Genomic DNA, 16,857 nt, shown 5'->3' with positions numbered 1-16,857 from the left:
ATGGGATCCAAAGTCAGGCAGTCTGTGCTCTCTTACCCACTCTACGGCCTGTCAGATGCTTGGCTTCTCTCCTTCATGGGTTCAAAACCCTCCTACCTTCTTCCTGTTCTTGATGGAAACCCTGATCTAAGCTTGCTCTCCTCTCTAGTCCAGCAGACCTGGGATGGGTGTCCTGTCTAGCTTTCCCTGGCCTGTGCTGCTAAATCCTATCCTTTCCTTGGTCTCTCCCCAGTCCAGACCCAGTCAAGTTGCAGTACGTTTCCTGCCTCTTGCACTATGCTTCTGTGCTCTCAGATTTTCTCAGGGCCGGAAGGTGGCATCTCCTGGGAGAAAGAGCCGATGACCTCCATTCCATCTCCTCTACACGATATCTCTTCCGATGAAGCCATTGCCTATGTATCCCCTATGGAGCTGTGGAGCCCATGCAAGTAGAGACCCTTTAGCCCTAGACTGGAAGTCCAGCCTGGGTCTTGACTCTACCACGAGCTGGTTTGTGTGACCTTGGGCAAGTCACAGCCCTTCAGCATTTTATTTATAAAATGAAGGAGTTAGACAGGATGACCTCTAAAGCTCTTTCGAGCTCTAACAGGCCATGAGATCCTATGGCAAGGATATTTGAGGGAGGGAAGAGTCTGAGAGGAGGAGGGATGCCATAAAGCCACCTTGGTGACTTTGAATTTCCAGTTCTTTCCCTGATGGCTTCCCAAACAGACCAAAGTGAAAGCGATTCAAAAGGAGCCCCGGGGTGTAATCATTCTCATTAGAAGAGATCCTCCAGGTATCTTTGGGGCTACAGGGGAGCAGGTAGGTTGGCTGTTTGAGATGTTGTCAGAGGTCTCAGTTTCTGATATTGGAGAGTTTGGTGTGAAATTCACATAATTAAACCTTAAAGAAATTGTCTTCCCCCATAGCACCTCACGACCCCAGTGGAGCTTCTGAGCAAAAGAAAGGGAATTCAGTGTCTGTTGCTCCTAATAATATTTGACACAAACCACCCAGAATGAAAATTAGAAGCCCTCTAACCACAGAGATATATCATTGAGGGGAGAGATACATCTAGAGGAGCGCCGAGGGCTGAAGGGCAGGTAAGAGCAGAGGGGGATACAAAGTGGCTGAGAAAACCTGAGGGAGGGAGAACATTCTCTCTTTTCCGAGACCCTCCGGGCTAGAGAGCTAGGGTAATTTTTGACCTAGTTGTCCTTGTGTGCATTGCTGTGAGCTTTTATTAAGTATTTATGTATGTAGCAGTTTATGTTTCACCAAGTGCTTTACAATCACTTTTATTTGGCTTGGTAAAGTTTTCCTGGAATCCCATCTATTTTACGATCAGGAGAGTCACTTTTGTTTGCTTAGCACCTCCCTGTGTACAGCCTCACACAATAGGCCACTTGTTCCGGCAGGAGAGCAGGTGCAAAGAGTCAAGGAGCTAAAGGCACCTGCAGCTACTGGGGCGGTTGGAATGGGGGTGGTTTACACTTCAGTTCACCTTTCCTTCCCTCCGTTATTCTTTCGTTTTATTGCTGGCAACTAGAGAGCGGCAGTGCCAGGCTTGGACCTGCCAAGGGCAGAGCTATTCTGCTAGTCAGACCTTGGCAGTGTGGTCGGCTCTTTCCCCTGTGCTCGTGGCTCTGTTCTAGTTCCTCTGGCCATGCCCACCGTGGCCACTGTCTTCCAGCAGGCAAACACCTGCTGAGTGTGTTTCCTTCTGCTGCCCAGGGCTCTGACTGCAGCCTAGATTCTGGGGCTCTGAGGCTGATTTTAAGAGAAGGCAGCAGAAGTGGCAGCTCCACTTTCTTCAGACCAGACCTGTCAGCGTCCTTGGGCAAGTCTAACACCTTATTCTTGCTAGTTCCTTCTCCCTCCCATCAGCCACGATGGCGCTCTATGCCAGCTCCCTGGGTGTCATGATGTGATGTAGGCTGCTGTGTGTGTCCTCGGCTCAGGAGGTGGGAGCGCTGCATGCTCTCAATCACAAGTTTGCAGGGGAATCCAACGCAGTCACTAGTTGAAGATTTCATTTTCTGAGGACCAGGTTTGCCAGAGCCAAAACCAGGATCTGGTCCATGAAATACAAACTGGAGATAGTGAGCTAGAACACTGGAAAATTCAGTACCTCCAACTGTCAGGGTCCTGTGGCCGAGCACAGGGCTATGTAGGTGCTTAATAGGTAAGTGTGGAATAAAGGGTGTTTGCATTCTATACCGATGGAAGACAGCAAATCCTTTCTCTGACCCCAAAAACTGAGAACCTAGAAATTTCACCGTCAGATTTGAAACCCTCTCGAAGTTATTGCCTTGACCATAGCAAATATAACAGATGGGTTAGAAGATTTGTTTTCACAACAGTAAAATCTCATTAAATCAGGCCCAGAAGTGGGCCAAAGTTTACAGTATTGGAAAAGGGTTTGTGATGCAAATTGATATTACTAGCAGGTGTGTATCTTGGGTGGGCTCAGTGTCGGGGCCCAGTGATTGGTCCCTGGGGATGGGACAGAGGCTGAAGGAGTGGTGCTTGGGCTATGGGAACTCTCCTGTCTGGCTGGCCCACGTGGGAAGTGACCCACCACCTGAATACTGATGTTCACTGGGGCACCGGGCAGGAACTCTGCCATTCCCTAGCTAGCCGTTGGTTTCCACAGTGGCACAATCTAGCAGGTGGGACACAGGGGCAGGTTTTCCTGGCAGGGCCCAGACAAAAGTCCAGTGTAAGGCAGGTCCTCAGTCACTGGCTGCAGATTTGGGGGGAAGACCCCAGGGGAACAGACTGACAAGAGCTGGGCCGAATAGGTCAGAGTCTCCACCACCGAAGGTGAGCTTCGGGTGAGGTCTTCAGTCTCAGTTCAGTTCAGTTCAGCAGACGCTTATTGACTGCCTACTGTGTGCCGAGCACTGGATAAAGCAGAGGACTGACTCGGGGGTGAATACAAACAAGGAAACCAAGGTGGAATTCAGGCCGTATGGCCTGGGAAAATAGAGCGGGCAAAAGGAAGTCATGCCTGAACATCTGAGATTCACTCCAAAAGCATGAAATACTGGCTCCGAGAAGCAAGACTAATTCCAGAGACTGGGGCCTGATGGGCCAGGCAGCTAAGCTATCACCTTCCTGCCTTTGTCACCATTGGCTCAGGATCTCGGGACGCCTAATCCTGCACATTGAAGGTTTCAGCGCGTTTAAATGACTGTGGCTAAGACAGGAGAAGCTGACAGCAAAATAGTGGCAGGAATGTTGAGCTTTCTTTTAAAGTATTTCAGCAGTACCCGTTCATGTGAAAACAGTTTATCCTTTGCTCATAATCTTTGGCGGTTCATTAAATAAAGTTCAGCAGGACATCCAACGCAACATTTAGGAGGCTTTCCTTTGTGAAACGCAACGCGAGAAAAAGGTTCACAAGTCACACTCTTCCCTAACTCAGACTTTGCCTCTCCCTCAAACTGGTCTTGGGTCAGTGAAGTGTGATTGCAAGTGGACTTTTCAAGAGTCCTGTTCTTCATTTTGAAGATCCCTGCATTAAAGAATAGATGTTTGTTGGAGACCCCGCAGGGACCCAGGACAAACAAAGCAGTGTTCCAAAGAGAAAGATTTGAAAAAGTGACTTTTCTGTCACAGAGAGGAGGAATATGAAATGTGGCGGGAGGAGAGAGTGAAAAGGCTTCTGACAGCCAAAGTTGATCACTTGGGAAACTTGTCTATCTGCCCCGGGCCACAGGCAAACAATCTCTTCTTCAATGGACTAAAATTAATTCTGAGCCATTTGAAGTCCTAACCGGCAAGTTCTCCGCCTCAGATGCCCCGTCCCCTGGAAGCTTTGTGAGGCCACCTCTGCTCAGTGCTAGCTGCTCACACTTTCTTAAGTCCTCTCAGTGCGGGGATGAGCAGATTTAAAGCTTCCCCTAACTATTCATTGCAAGGTTTATTCATCCTCCCTCAGGAAATCCTCTTCCAAATAACATTTATTGAACACCTGTTGTGTGTTGGGTGCTTTCACATAATAATACCAGCCCTCTCATAGATGTGCTGAGTCCTCTTGTAAACACTTCACCTATGTTATCTCAATTTACTAACATTCATTATATCAACTGATCCTCAAAACAAATGCAGGTGGCATTATCCCCATTTCACAGATAGGGAAGCTCGAGTTCAGCAGGGTTTAGTTACTTGTCAGAAGTCACACAGTACCAGCTTTTGAACCTATGTCTTGACTCCAAGGCCAGTGCTCATTCCACCACATGACTCAGCCTTTCTAAAACGTATTGTCTTTGCTGTCTCAGTAAACTATGTAGGCCAGACTAAGTTTTACCTCTTAAAAATAATTATTGATCATTATTTTGAAAATCAGTTACTTTCACACAATGTTGTCATGTGTTGAGGTGTGTGACCTGTTCTTTGACCCCTTCCTCTTGGCTCTTCTATTTGGGGGAAGTTACAGCTTCAGTCACGTTCCACCAGCAGCGCTGCCAATAATAATTTGCACGGCTACTGCTTGGTCTCTCTGGGGCTCAGTTTGCCCATCTGTAAGAGGAGTGCATTGAACTAAATGATTTCGGGGGTCCTTTCCAACTCAAATATTTTTGAGTTCAATTCTAACTTAAAAAAAAAAACAAAACTAACTTCAAAACAGGTAAAGATCATTTCCTTTTCATTTAACTCCAGTGGGACAAGAAAACATCTGGTTTTCCGGGCTACTTCTCTGGGCTAGAAGGACTCGGTAAATGAGTTTGGGGTGATTTAATAATAAATCCCCATCACACACCCTGCTCTGTTACATTTCCACCCCCAGTTATTGAGCTTTGACTTACATATTTTTTGCTGTTTTTATAAGCCTTACACTGGATCAGATTCCTTTCCTCCTTGGTATGTTCCCCTCAAGGACACCCCTCAGAGAACCCTTCACCAGCCCTGCTTGCCCTGGCTTAGTATCCTGGCCGCTTGTGGTCAGGGCTCAAAGCCCAGGAAGCAGTTCTCACCAGCGTTCCCACACATCAGGCTCTGCCTATCCCGCAGTTCTCGCAAGAATCACTTTTGCTTCCTTATTTACTTTTCTCTCTCCTCACCTCCAGCCTCCTCTGCAGAGTCTGCCTCTTCAGACAGACATTCAGGGGCTCCCTTCTCAGGCGTTTTCTCTCCATCTCCCCATCTCTGCAGGAGGCTGCTCCTCACAGCCACTGACTCTTCTCCCTGTGGTGGGTGACATCAACTGCTCAAGCTTTCCTCGCCATCTGGAAAATATTCTTCGCTCCTCTAGGTTTAAATGACTTCTTGATTGTATTCCAAGACCAATCTTTTAGTCTCTCCTCACAGTGAGGTTTGAAAATAGGCTGAAAACAGATTCTAATACAGTTATTCCCTTATGCAGGTAATGTCCACTAAATGAGGTGTAAATGGGTTTACAGCTCCCGGATTTCTTCTCTACCTTTTGCTTCCTTTCTGTTGAAATCTATTTGTAATTTCTGAAAGGCTATTGTTTGAGAATGGAAGTACTTCTTGGAGTATGATGGTCATATCTGTTTCTAGCACTCTCCTGGCTGAAATTTGCTCTGAAGTGGTACTGCTGTACCAACAATTATGCAAAACATTTTTCCTTAAATATGTGCATAAATAAATGAGAAGCAAATTGTTGCTGTCTTTATTAAGCATATTTACAAAACTCAGCTCTTTCCACCTTTATTTTTCTGTTCATTTATGTAAATTAAGACTGCATCTTGGATAGAAAAAGAACATTTTCTTAGGCCTATTAATAAGAAGGGTTTTCTACCCTGTGTTCTAGTTTTTTTATTCATTCATTCATTCATTCATTTATTTTCGGCTGTGTTGGGTCTTCTTTGTTGCTGCACGCGGGCTTTCTCTAGTTGCAGTGAGCAGGGGCTACTCTTTTTTGCAGTATGCGGACTTCTCATTTCGGTGGCTTCTCTTGTTGCGGAGCTCGGGCTCTAGGCGCGTGGGCTTCAGTAGTTGTGGCACATGGGCTCAGTAGTGTGGCTCACGGGCTCTGGAGCGCAGGCCCAGTAGTTGTGGCACACGGGCTTAGCTGTTCCACGGCATGTGGGATCTTCCCGAACCAGGGCTCAAACCCGTGTCCCCTGCATTGGCAGGCGGATTCCCAACCACTGCGCCACCAGGGAAGTCCCTCTAGTTTGTTTTTAAAGCTATTTACACTCTTGAACTGATGAGGATGAGTATAATTTTTGTGACTTTCTGTTTGAATTAAAAAAAAAAATCCCACAAGGACTCAGAGGCAATTTTCACTGCAAAGTAAAGGAGCTGTTACAGTGGAGGATTACTGGACTGAATGTCAATATTATGACATAGTATGAGTGTGTTTCATGTTTGGTAATTGCAATCATTGTTGCTTTTGTTGTGGTCATCCATGTACAATGCTTGGTGTCAGTCTGTTTATCTCTTGTAAAAATAAAATACAGTGTGTGTGTGGGGGGGGAAAAAAGCTATTTACACTCTTTAAATTATCCCATTTTTTCACAGTGATTGTTGCAGCCAGAGTACTTTCCAAGGAAACAGTCTGATAAATCACTGAGTTTGGGTAAAGGGCTACTTGCAATACTGCAGTCTCTCCATAAGATGGCGCTCTGAGAATGTGAGAGCTGTAACTTATTTGTAGGTCATCTATAACCCCGGCAGCAACGTGAAATTAAATAATTGGTGGGGGGAGGGGGACCAGTTGGTTTCTCTAAGCCTTGCTTTCAAATACTTGCCACTAGTCTAATGCCTAGGAAAAGAAGGAAAGTGAATTTTCTAGCAACTTCTCTCTCCAAAATCAGCAACGTGCATTTAAGGAACCTTTTAAAGAAGGAATTTATTCTAAAGGTGGGAGTTATGATACTAAGTACTGACTACTTGGGAAAGTCCCTCTCAGGGTCTCAGTTTCTTCATCTACACGATGAGTGGATTGGACAGGATGCACTCTTAAGTGTGCTTCCATTTTCAATGTTCTATATTTGAATCCACTACACCCGTGCTGCCTCAGCCAGTACAGAGACAGGAAGAAAAGATTGCCCATTTTACACATGTTTGACTCTATTCCTCTTCTACAAGTGCTCTCTTTGCTTCAACTGTCCCAAGACCAGCAAGCCCAGATGTCCTGTTTTAATTAGGTTCCTTTTCTCTTTACAGCTTTTGCACAGGTTTTCCACTTCCTTCTCCCCCATCCCTGACCAATCTGCCTGAACAGAGGCATGTCCCCCTTTCACTTCACAAATCAGGTTTGCTTGGTATTAAGGCAGTCATTTTCATGCTAAGCAGATACCACACTGGGTGGGGGAGGGAGACACCACAAGTAGTGCTTAATGGTGACACTTCTGACATCACACGTAACATGTCCACTTAAGAAAAGTATCGATTTAGGAGGTAGGAACTTCTCTCTACTTTTCCTCCTCCACTGGCCAGTATTCGTTGCCAGAACCGTGTCAAAGCTTTAGGAAAAAGCAGTGTTCTGGAGAGAGGACAATTAATCTAATTAGAGATGAGCGTTACTAAGTAGATAGCCCATCCTTAAAATCCCGCGCGGCCGTCAGTGTCCCCATTCCTGACACTCCAGGCAGTCTGGATGAGGAGGATTGCGGCTGCAGTGGCTCACCCTCATTGGAAGCCTGTCATGAACCATTGTACACCAGTGGCGCAGAGGGAGTGAGTGGAAATGAAATGTTGAATTAATTGATTCATTAATGCAACTCTCCAGAGACACCCCTAACTGAGTCCCTCTGGCCTTGAAGCTCGGAGCGTGCATGTTACCTAAAATTCCCTGGGGTTACATCACATATGTTGCATTGCTGCAAGGCTGGGAGACATTCTCCAGCATTCATTTGCCTATTGTCCTTAGAGATTTCAGATCACCTTTGGTGTTTGTCTAGGGCCGCACGGTGGTGGTGGTGTATTACTTATTTCTCTAACTTCAATACCTTATCTTTCAAGAATGCAAATATTTCATTGAATAGTGATGCTGTTGGATATCTGTTTGGGAGAAGAAACTCCATACACAGGGCTCTCCCCAAGGGCTTTTAAAGGGCAAGCCCAGGAATCTGCTGAGTAGATAAAGACAGCAGTTGTTGCAGGCACTGTTGCAAGGCTTGTAGACCATTACCAGTAGCTGGCTAATTGTCTCATACAATGGGGCAGTGTGGTGTGGAAACGTCAAATATTTAGTCAGCATGCATTATCTCTCAGGAAGCAATAGCAGCGGAGTGGTTAAGAACAGAGGCAGCTGGACATGGACTCAAAGGTTCAAACTCCAGCTTTGCTATTGACTAGCTGTGTGACCTTGGGCAAGTGGCTTCACTTTGTGCCTCTGCGTTCTCATCTGCAAGAAGGGGCTGATAATAATACTGTCTATCTCATCGGGTTGATTAGGAGGATTAGGTGTGGTGATGCAGGGGTTTTTTTTCCTCGGTGCTTGGAACAGTGTCTGGCACAGAGAAAGCACTCAGTACTGACAGCTTGTGTTATTACAACACCAGGAGGTGCTTTAGGTGGTACAAAAGAGAACTAACCAAGCGTCTGCCTTCAAAGAGCTCACAGACTATGCGGGCTGGCAAATGAATGTACGTAAAAGGAGCACGAGCAACCCAGCATGGTACCCACAATACATTTGGGTGCAAGGGCAGCAGTTCAGAACGAGTCGGAGTGGTTCTAGGAGGCCCTCAAGTCCCATCAGGAGAGGACTTTAGGCGTCTGCCGGCAAGGTGGGTAAGAACTTGAATGGCTTTTTTTGCCTCCGTTTTGAGAGTGGGTACTCAGAATAATGCACATTCTTAGTCACATCCTCGCTAATATATTGACTGTCCTTTTGAAATAGACAGGTTAGCGTTACCTCATTGAAGAGTAGAAAACATATAGGCTGTGTTTAACCTAACGAAGTAGAATCTGTGACCTGATGGTAACCATCTGAGGTGTGAAGGAATTCCAGGGTGACATTGTGTATATTGGCCCAAATATGTGTTCTCATAAGAAATCACCTTTAAACCGGGGCTCTAGTGAGGGCCAACGTAACTCTTATTAACAAGAAAGATTTCCCAGAGGCCCTGAGCTATGCATAGGAGTTAGGCCCACTTTTTATTTTCCTTTTGTTTGTTTTTTGTTCTTTTTTTTTTGAATTTTTGAATTTTATTTATTTTTTTATACAGCAGGTTCTTATTAGTCATCAATTTTATACACATCAGTGTATACACGTCAATCCCAATCGCCCAATTCATCACACCACCACCACACACCCCCCGCCGCTTTCCCCCCTTGGTGTCCATACGTTTGTTCTCTACATCTGTGTCTCTATTTCTGCCCTGCAAACCGGTTCATCTGTACCATTTTTCTAGGTTCCACATATATGCGTTAATATACGGTATTTGTTTTTCTCTTTCCGACTTACTTCACTCTGTATGACAGTCTCTAGATGTTTTTTGTTCTTGCTGTGGTTGTTTCATTTTGTTTTCTTTTGCCTTAACAATAACTACTATATAAAATTTCGCTCATCAAAAATTAAATTATTTTAAAGATTTTAAAGTGTAAAAGACATAGAAGGACATAAAAGAAAAAAAAGTCAAACTTCCTCCAAAATCTTACTCTCTGGAAGTAACCACTTTTACCATTCTTTTATGGATCCATCTAAAAATTTTCTGTGTATATTTGAACACATATAAAGTGTATGAGAGTAATGCGTATGCAGACCCATTTTTACCGCAAATAGAATCACACTGTACATTCTTAACCAGTACTTGTATTTGTTACAATGTATCTTGGATTTGGTTCTATATCAACACATATAGATCTACTTGTTCTTTTAATGTCTGCATAGTATTCCATTTTAACACTCATGGCTTTTAAGATTCTGTTCTACGTTTTGTCTGGCTAAGGAGAAGGAGTAGAGAGGTAAGAAACAGAACATGATATTGGGGATGGGGGAGAGATATTGAGACACCTAAAGGGATAGGGCAAGATCAGAGTTTTTGAATAGTTTTAAAATAGTGCCACTAAATTTTAGCAGCTGTAGACATCAATCGAACCAGTACTTTTGGTTACTGCTTCGTGGAGTAAATAAAATAAAGTTTTAGAGCTAAGCCATAGGCCAGCTCTTCCCAACACTTCTGTAACCAGAAACCATGCTTAATTTACTAGAGTCTTTTGAGGATTTAAATAGCACATGGATAGAGCAGAACAGTGGATGCTATTTCGACTTTCAAAAAGTTTGGCAAGCTTTTAAACTCAAAGCTGTTTTTAAAAAATTGAGTCACCATGGGATTGGGGAGCAGTGTTTAGTGCTGGCTCCTTACCACCAAGTCCATGGCTTGGAGGTAAGAAACAAAAAAAATAGAGCTAAAGGGGCATTTTTCTGAATGGCAGAAAATAGACAGTAGGGCCACAAGGGATCAGCTATGGGACTAATTTGACTTAATAGTTATAAATGATTTGGAAGAGGGAGTACAGGGCAAAATCACTAAGTTGGCAGATGTCTTTACAGTATTCCAATGAGGATAATAAACTTCAGGAAGAGGTTTGTTTTGTAGGAGTGGGCATAAAAGTGGCCGGCAGGCTTCGATAGGAACAAGCCCAGGGAAATGTCTCTAGGGACACATTCCTGAAGTTCATTTCAGAAGATTTATAATGAGCCTTACGTCTTTCCCTGTGACTTGGGTCTCTGCTTCAGGTATCAGTAGATGTAAAGAAGAAGGAGATGCAGTTGGCAGTATCATCAAGAGGGAGATTATATTTAAACAGACAGCATTATATATGAACACAAAAAAAGGAGGCTAGTGGGGAGCCGATTCACACCAGATATATAAGCAAAGAATGTTGCTTTACGTTTCTTTAATACAGCCCCCAAAGGCAATTGGTATTTGATGGTTGGTGATCTGTGTATTCACTAACTTTTAAAGTTAGGTAAGCTGAATGTGTTAGGCTATCATTTTAGAAGAAATGCAATCAGATGTTCTCTTCAACGTTCCTACAAAATATTTTTCTTCTCAGAAGATGACTTTCAGTTATAAAAGTCAGACCTTGATTTCCTGACCTCCTCTGCTATCATGCGTGGTAGCATCAAAGCTTGTGCTTAATATTGGCAGATGCATTATATTATGGAAGGGAGCATCTAACACAGTCAGATCAGTATCTTCTGAAGTTGTGAAATTTTCAGTAATAAAGAGATAATGAGGTCTGCCCTATCACCTCACACTGTGGTTGAGAAGCTCAAATAAGCTGAGTGATACAAAACTGCTTTGTAAAATGCTGTGCAAAAATACAGTAGTATTAATGATTCATTGCATGTCATAATTTGGGATTAGAAATACAAACTGATTAAATTCTAGAAACTTGTCCTTTATAGATATTAATGTAAATGTACAAAGATTGGTATGCAAGGATGTTCTTTGCAGCATTGTTTATATTAGCAAAATATTAGAAAGATCTCAATTGTTTATCAGTAAGGGATTGGATAAATAAACTATGATCTAGCCATACAGAGGAATAAGAACAAGGCAGTTATTTATGTTCTGATGTGGAAATATATCCAAGATATATATTAAGTGATAAGTTGCAAATCAATATGACTAGTATGATTCCAGTTTTGGTTAAAGCTACATGTTAGTATATGCATGTGGAAACCCCTAGAAGAATATGTATCAAACTGTTAACCATGGTTCTCTCGTGGAAGGATAGGATGATACAAGAACTTTTGCTGTGTGCTTTGTTTATTTCTGTACATTTGAATTGTTTATAATGAGCACTATTATTTTTGTAATTAAAAATATTAGTAAAAGAAATGAATTTACCCTTAATTCGACTGCTTTATTGTAATTTTTTTAAAAATGTATAAAGTAGGGACAAAAGACCTGCAAATTTTTCCATTTCTTTAAGCAAATATTCCATTATCAGGATGAGAAAAAAGCAAAAAAGGGATCAAAAACCTCTTCCCCCTTTGGTAACAGTGTTCTGGTCTTTCTACATGATGGAAGATAAAGGAAGAAATGAAATCTGTTTCTTGTTTCTGTTTTGCGTTTGTTTGTTTTGCAAGATGAGGAGTAACTCTGCGTAGAGGTCTGGAACCATGGGGGCAGCAAAGAAACCACCTCAGTAGTGAATTACTGTCCCCGTCGAAGTTGCCAAAGCCCCACACTGAAAGGCAGAATTACCCAGGACTGTAAATATCCCCATTCTCGCATTGGTAAGGATGTCCGTAGATTCCTTGAAACTTCAGTCCTGAAGCGAAAGCCTATGGCTCGTCCGGGGGCAGCGCGTCAAAACCTTCCCTTGAGCTGGTGTTCTGTCTTCCCGTGGAGAACACAGACAGAAGCTGGCCGGCATAATTTATGCTGCAAATGGCTTAGGAAATCGTCCTGAAAAGCAACCCAGCTCACAGACCTGCAGGAAATGATGGGAGGAAGAAGTGGAGAAGAAGGAAGAGGTAAAGAACATGCAAGAGTCTTTCTTCTTCAAATGAGTAGAAAGCATACTCAGAGTTAAGGACCTTCCTGTGTGCTTCCCTGGCCAAGACCCAGCAGCTCCCTTAGCATAGCTCTTCTCACTCTGCATGCTCTTCTGGACTGTACACTAGACTGAGGGCACAATAAGGACAGAGACCTTGTCTGTCTTGTTCATTGGTGTATCCGCAACACCTAGAAAAAAAGGATGTTGAATGAATACTTGTTGACTGTTGAATGTTCTCTACTGCAGATAGACTCTATCTGGAGCGGTCTACCTTTGTACCATGCAGTCATCCCATGGGTTGGAAGGCTGAAGAGAGCTTGCGGTCAGCTTGACCATTGGTGCCAAATACAGTCAACTTGCACTTTGCTTGCAACTCTCTTGTGACAAACCTTTTCTTTACCTTCATGTTTCCCAGATACAGCCAAAAGGCAGCAAGAAATGGAATGAAAAATCAGTTCAACCTCCATGAGCTGAAAATGAAGGGCCCTGAGCCAGTGGTCAGTCAAATTATTGACAAACTGAAGCACATTAACCAGGTATGTGTATATCCAACAAAAATGGAAATGACAAAAAAGTGATGGATGGACGGTGCCCAGTGTTCAAACTGTATTTTTGGGCTTTTGGAGAGGCAGCTATTGTTCATTTTCTTCAAAGAGTCTCTCTGCTAAAAAAGGACTTCTGACCCTTGTTTTCCACCCCACTTTTAAATTATAAAGAAAATATTGTAATATAAGAGAAAACGGAAGGAAAAGCATTTCTCACGACCCAACTAGTCTATTTTGTTTTCATTTTTACACGTTCTTTTTTAATATTTGTTCATAAAATCACACACAGACTTTTTACATAATTGGAAGTATACAAGTGATTTCTCGTTCTTAAAATTAACACTACATTGGAAACACTTTTTCATGTTGCCATATATCTTCATATTAATCATTTTCTGTGGCCCAAAAGATTCCTTTAAGTATTAATTATAATTAATCAATCTGCTTTGGCTATGCATTCAGATTGCTTCAAATTTTTACCATTATAAATAAAGCTACCTTTCCTGCATAGCGCTATCTCCTGATCTTAGATCATTTTCTTAAAATGCTGGGGTTATTGGGTTAAAGGATATGAGCATTTTAATGCATGTTTCCAAACCACTCTCCAATGGGGATGTATCAGCTTTCACTGCCACCAGCAAGATACGAGAGGACCAGCTTCACTGCACCCTTGCCAACTTCTGACTCACTGCCGTGCACCGAGACACCCACAGATTCCCTTAACCTGTACACAGTTTTTCCTCTCAGAAGGAGTTTAGTAACTAAGACACAAATAGAAGTCAGTTGTACCATCTGCTTGTGATTGCTTTGTGGCCACAATTTTTTAAATGCCATCAAAAATGCCACCAGATACCAGAGTGACAGTGTTCCTACCCCATGGTCCATGGGTGGGAAGGCGCTGGCACCACTGACTTCTATTTGTAGCCTAGGAAGAACTTAATGAAACTAAAATCCTTATGCGAGGACAGAGGTTTCTGTATGACAACGCTGGCATGATTTCATTTTTTAATATAAGTTTAGCAGTGAAATTTTTGCGGTTTTTAGAAAATGTTTGGAAGGGCTTTCTAATAGTGGTGTGTTTCACTGCAAATGGCATGTGAAAGTAGTCACTACACTTTTGAGTAATAAATAGTTGTTACTGCTGCTGAGAACAGGATAGTGGCAGTATTTGCATAACAGATCCTTCTTTTGGTGAACTCACAACCTCACTAAGTTCTATAAAGCCTGGTTAGATATAGTATGATTATTTCAAAACACACCTCTGAAGAGTTCAGAGCACAATGTAAACCACTCACTGCTGAACTGGTGTGCTTTACCTGGGGACGATGGCGGTATTTCTCCTCTGAATTATTTCCAAATTATCTCAGACCAAATGTGTCTGTGTGGCTCCACTCAACTGGCTAGACCCAAGCACTGGTGAGGCTAAAATCTCAGGGTCCATTACTGCGCCCCTAATTCTAAATGAAGAATACTGTCAACAGATCTCTTTGGTCAACAGACGTTAAGGAACACCTACTGTGTGCTCAGCCAGGTACCAGGGAGTTTGAGGATTCAAAAGAACTCTAACCTTCTGTTTTCACAGCTTCCTTGGAGGAGACGCACAAGCATGGAAAGTGCTTAAATACAAATAAAAGGCATCCTGTAAGACAGTGATGCTGTCCTCAGTTTTGGGTGGTTTGCTTAGGCCTCAGGTGGGCTAGGCTAGTGTAAGAAGGATTTCATAAGAAATATCAGAGAAAGACGTGTGGCTGGATGCCCACCGTGAAAAAAAGGGAAAGCTGCATCAGACCATATGATCCAATAGTCACTAAAAATATTTATAGCAAGCCCCTTTAGTAAAGACTTTGGATGTTTGATATGAATGCTGTGGGAGACCATGTAATATCATGAAAAGAAGATGGGCTTTGGATCCAGATGGATCTGAATTCAACTGTGGATCTTACTAGATATATAACCTTGGGCAAATCATTCAAGCTCTCTGAGCTTTAGTTTTCTCATCTGGAGTACTTAGAGTTATCAAAACAGTCCCTTACAAGGTTATTATGAGGATGAGAAATTATATCTGTGTATCTATATCTATATTATCCCATTATATAAAATTTATATATAATTATACATTTTTACATATATACACAAATATATAATTACATGTGCGTGACACAGTTAAGATGATTATTACATTCAGGATTTTCTCTATAGGCAGGACTTGAGTGAGTTTGAAAGGGAGCAGTATTCCAATACTTTTTGCCAGTCTAATTCTGCCACCCAAATTTTCGGTGGATCAAAAAGATCCCTTCGATGCATCTCTTTTCTCTCCCATATTGTTTCCTTCTTTCTCTTTACACTAACTTCCAGCCACAAAAGCTGAAGCCACTTCATATGTAGGGAGGTGTATATTGTCAGTGTCGGAAAGGTCACCATTATAATTACGTTTGCCATGGATGTATGTGTGAACATTTTTGGTTCCCTTACAAATACCATTGAGCAACCAATTAATTCTCATTGATAGACCAGTTTTACCTGTTTCAATTGAGCTGTTAAATTGGTTGGGCTCCAAACACCCACATTGATTTTTTTTTTTTCATCTGTGTTGCTTTACATGGCCAAAACATATCTTCTTTCAGACCCTCAATAAAGTTCATATTTTGGCCATGATTCAATCTGAAATTGAGATACTTTAAGGGAAGTCATAAAGAAGAATGTTAGGATGACGATGATGTTGATGATGATAATGTGTTGTATTTGTATAGCACTGAACTATATTTCAAAACGCTTTCATGTCCTAAAAGTCTAACTGCTCATGTTGGAAAAAATAACCAGCCTGGAATTGTATAAGATATAGTACTGTCAAAGAATCATGCTTTTCAGGAACTCACTGTTACCCTTGGATATTATTTCATCCTCACTACCTCCTGCGAGGTACGTGATAATGTTTGTCCCTTTTTTATAGCCAGGGAAACTGAGGCAGAAAACCATTAAAGGCTGTGCAGGCATGCTGCCAAAACATCCAGTAAGTTCAGTTGAAAATTCCATTAATCATCCAGATGTTGTTTCCTGTACACTGCCAAACATCTGGATTCACTGAATGCCTGGCTAAATTGACCTAAAGTTTTAGTGATGAGGAGGTAGAATCAAGTTAACTTGCCCCAGTTCACATGTAAGTGAGTGCTGAATCCAGGAGTGTAATGTTATTTTCCTAAGCCCCTCACTTGGTCTGCATCTATTAAACTACAGTAGGATGCTCCAACGTACACAACTATAAATGCGGAGATACTTCTGTCTATGCATGTATGCCCATGTGTGTCCATGGAAATTCTCAGCTGCCTCCTTTCAGGTTATGGTTACTGTTGATCGCACTGGAAATAATATATTCACTAAGGGAATAATGTAACATTATTTCCATATTGACAGTGCCACGGTGTAACCTTGAGGGGATGGGTTCAGGGTCAGGCCTGGGCCTCTTTCCTGGGAAGGCCTGCAGGTGTGGAATGTCCTCCCCTCCTCCTTCCAAGCCAGAGTTCTTGTGTAGCATTCCCACGATTGGAAATGAGGACCCTTTTTACTTCCTTTTCAGTTTCTAATTTGTGTGAGGATTTATCGTCTTGTGTTAGGAGACAAATTGAACTCTTTTAAGTCTTCAGTGTCAGTCCTGGAATTTGCTGGGCCATATTGCTTTAAAAAAACCAAATTTTGTTTTTCTTAGTATCCTGCTCCAGGGCTCCTGCATGGAGAGAAGACCCCACAAATACCAGGAATGATCACAATACATTCTTTCCCACATGACACTGTGGGCCGTTTGTCCTCTAACCCAGTTCTGTTGGTAATATTTTCTCTCTATGAGTAGCTATGTAGTTAGTGTTAATTTAGCAGTACCTAAACTGCTACAGAAGTT

The 16,857-nt window shown here is 42.5% G+C and overlaps 1 protein-coding gene across 1 annotated transcript in view; it reads left to right on the top strand.

Moving 5' to 3' along the window:
• GPC3 (glypican 3) overlaps positions 1 to 16,857 on the top strand; it is a 426,198-nt gene that overhangs the window by 300,551 nt on the left and 108,790 nt on the right. The window contains exon 6 of the mRNA XM_082445345.1: positions 12,836 to 12,956. Coding sequence (XP_082301471.1) covers positions 12,836 to 12,956 — 121 coding nt within the window. The remainder of the gene's footprint in view (positions 1 to 12,835; positions 12,957 to 16,857) is intronic.

This window comes from Balaenoptera physalus (assembly GCF_965194825.1).
Source record: "Balaenoptera physalus genome assembly, chromosome: X".
In the NCBI taxonomy this organism is placed as follows: domain Eukaryota; kingdom Metazoa; phylum Chordata; class Mammalia; order Artiodactyla; family Balaenopteridae; genus Balaenoptera; species Balaenoptera physalus.
This window is presented reverse-complemented; position numbering and strand designations above follow the sequence as displayed.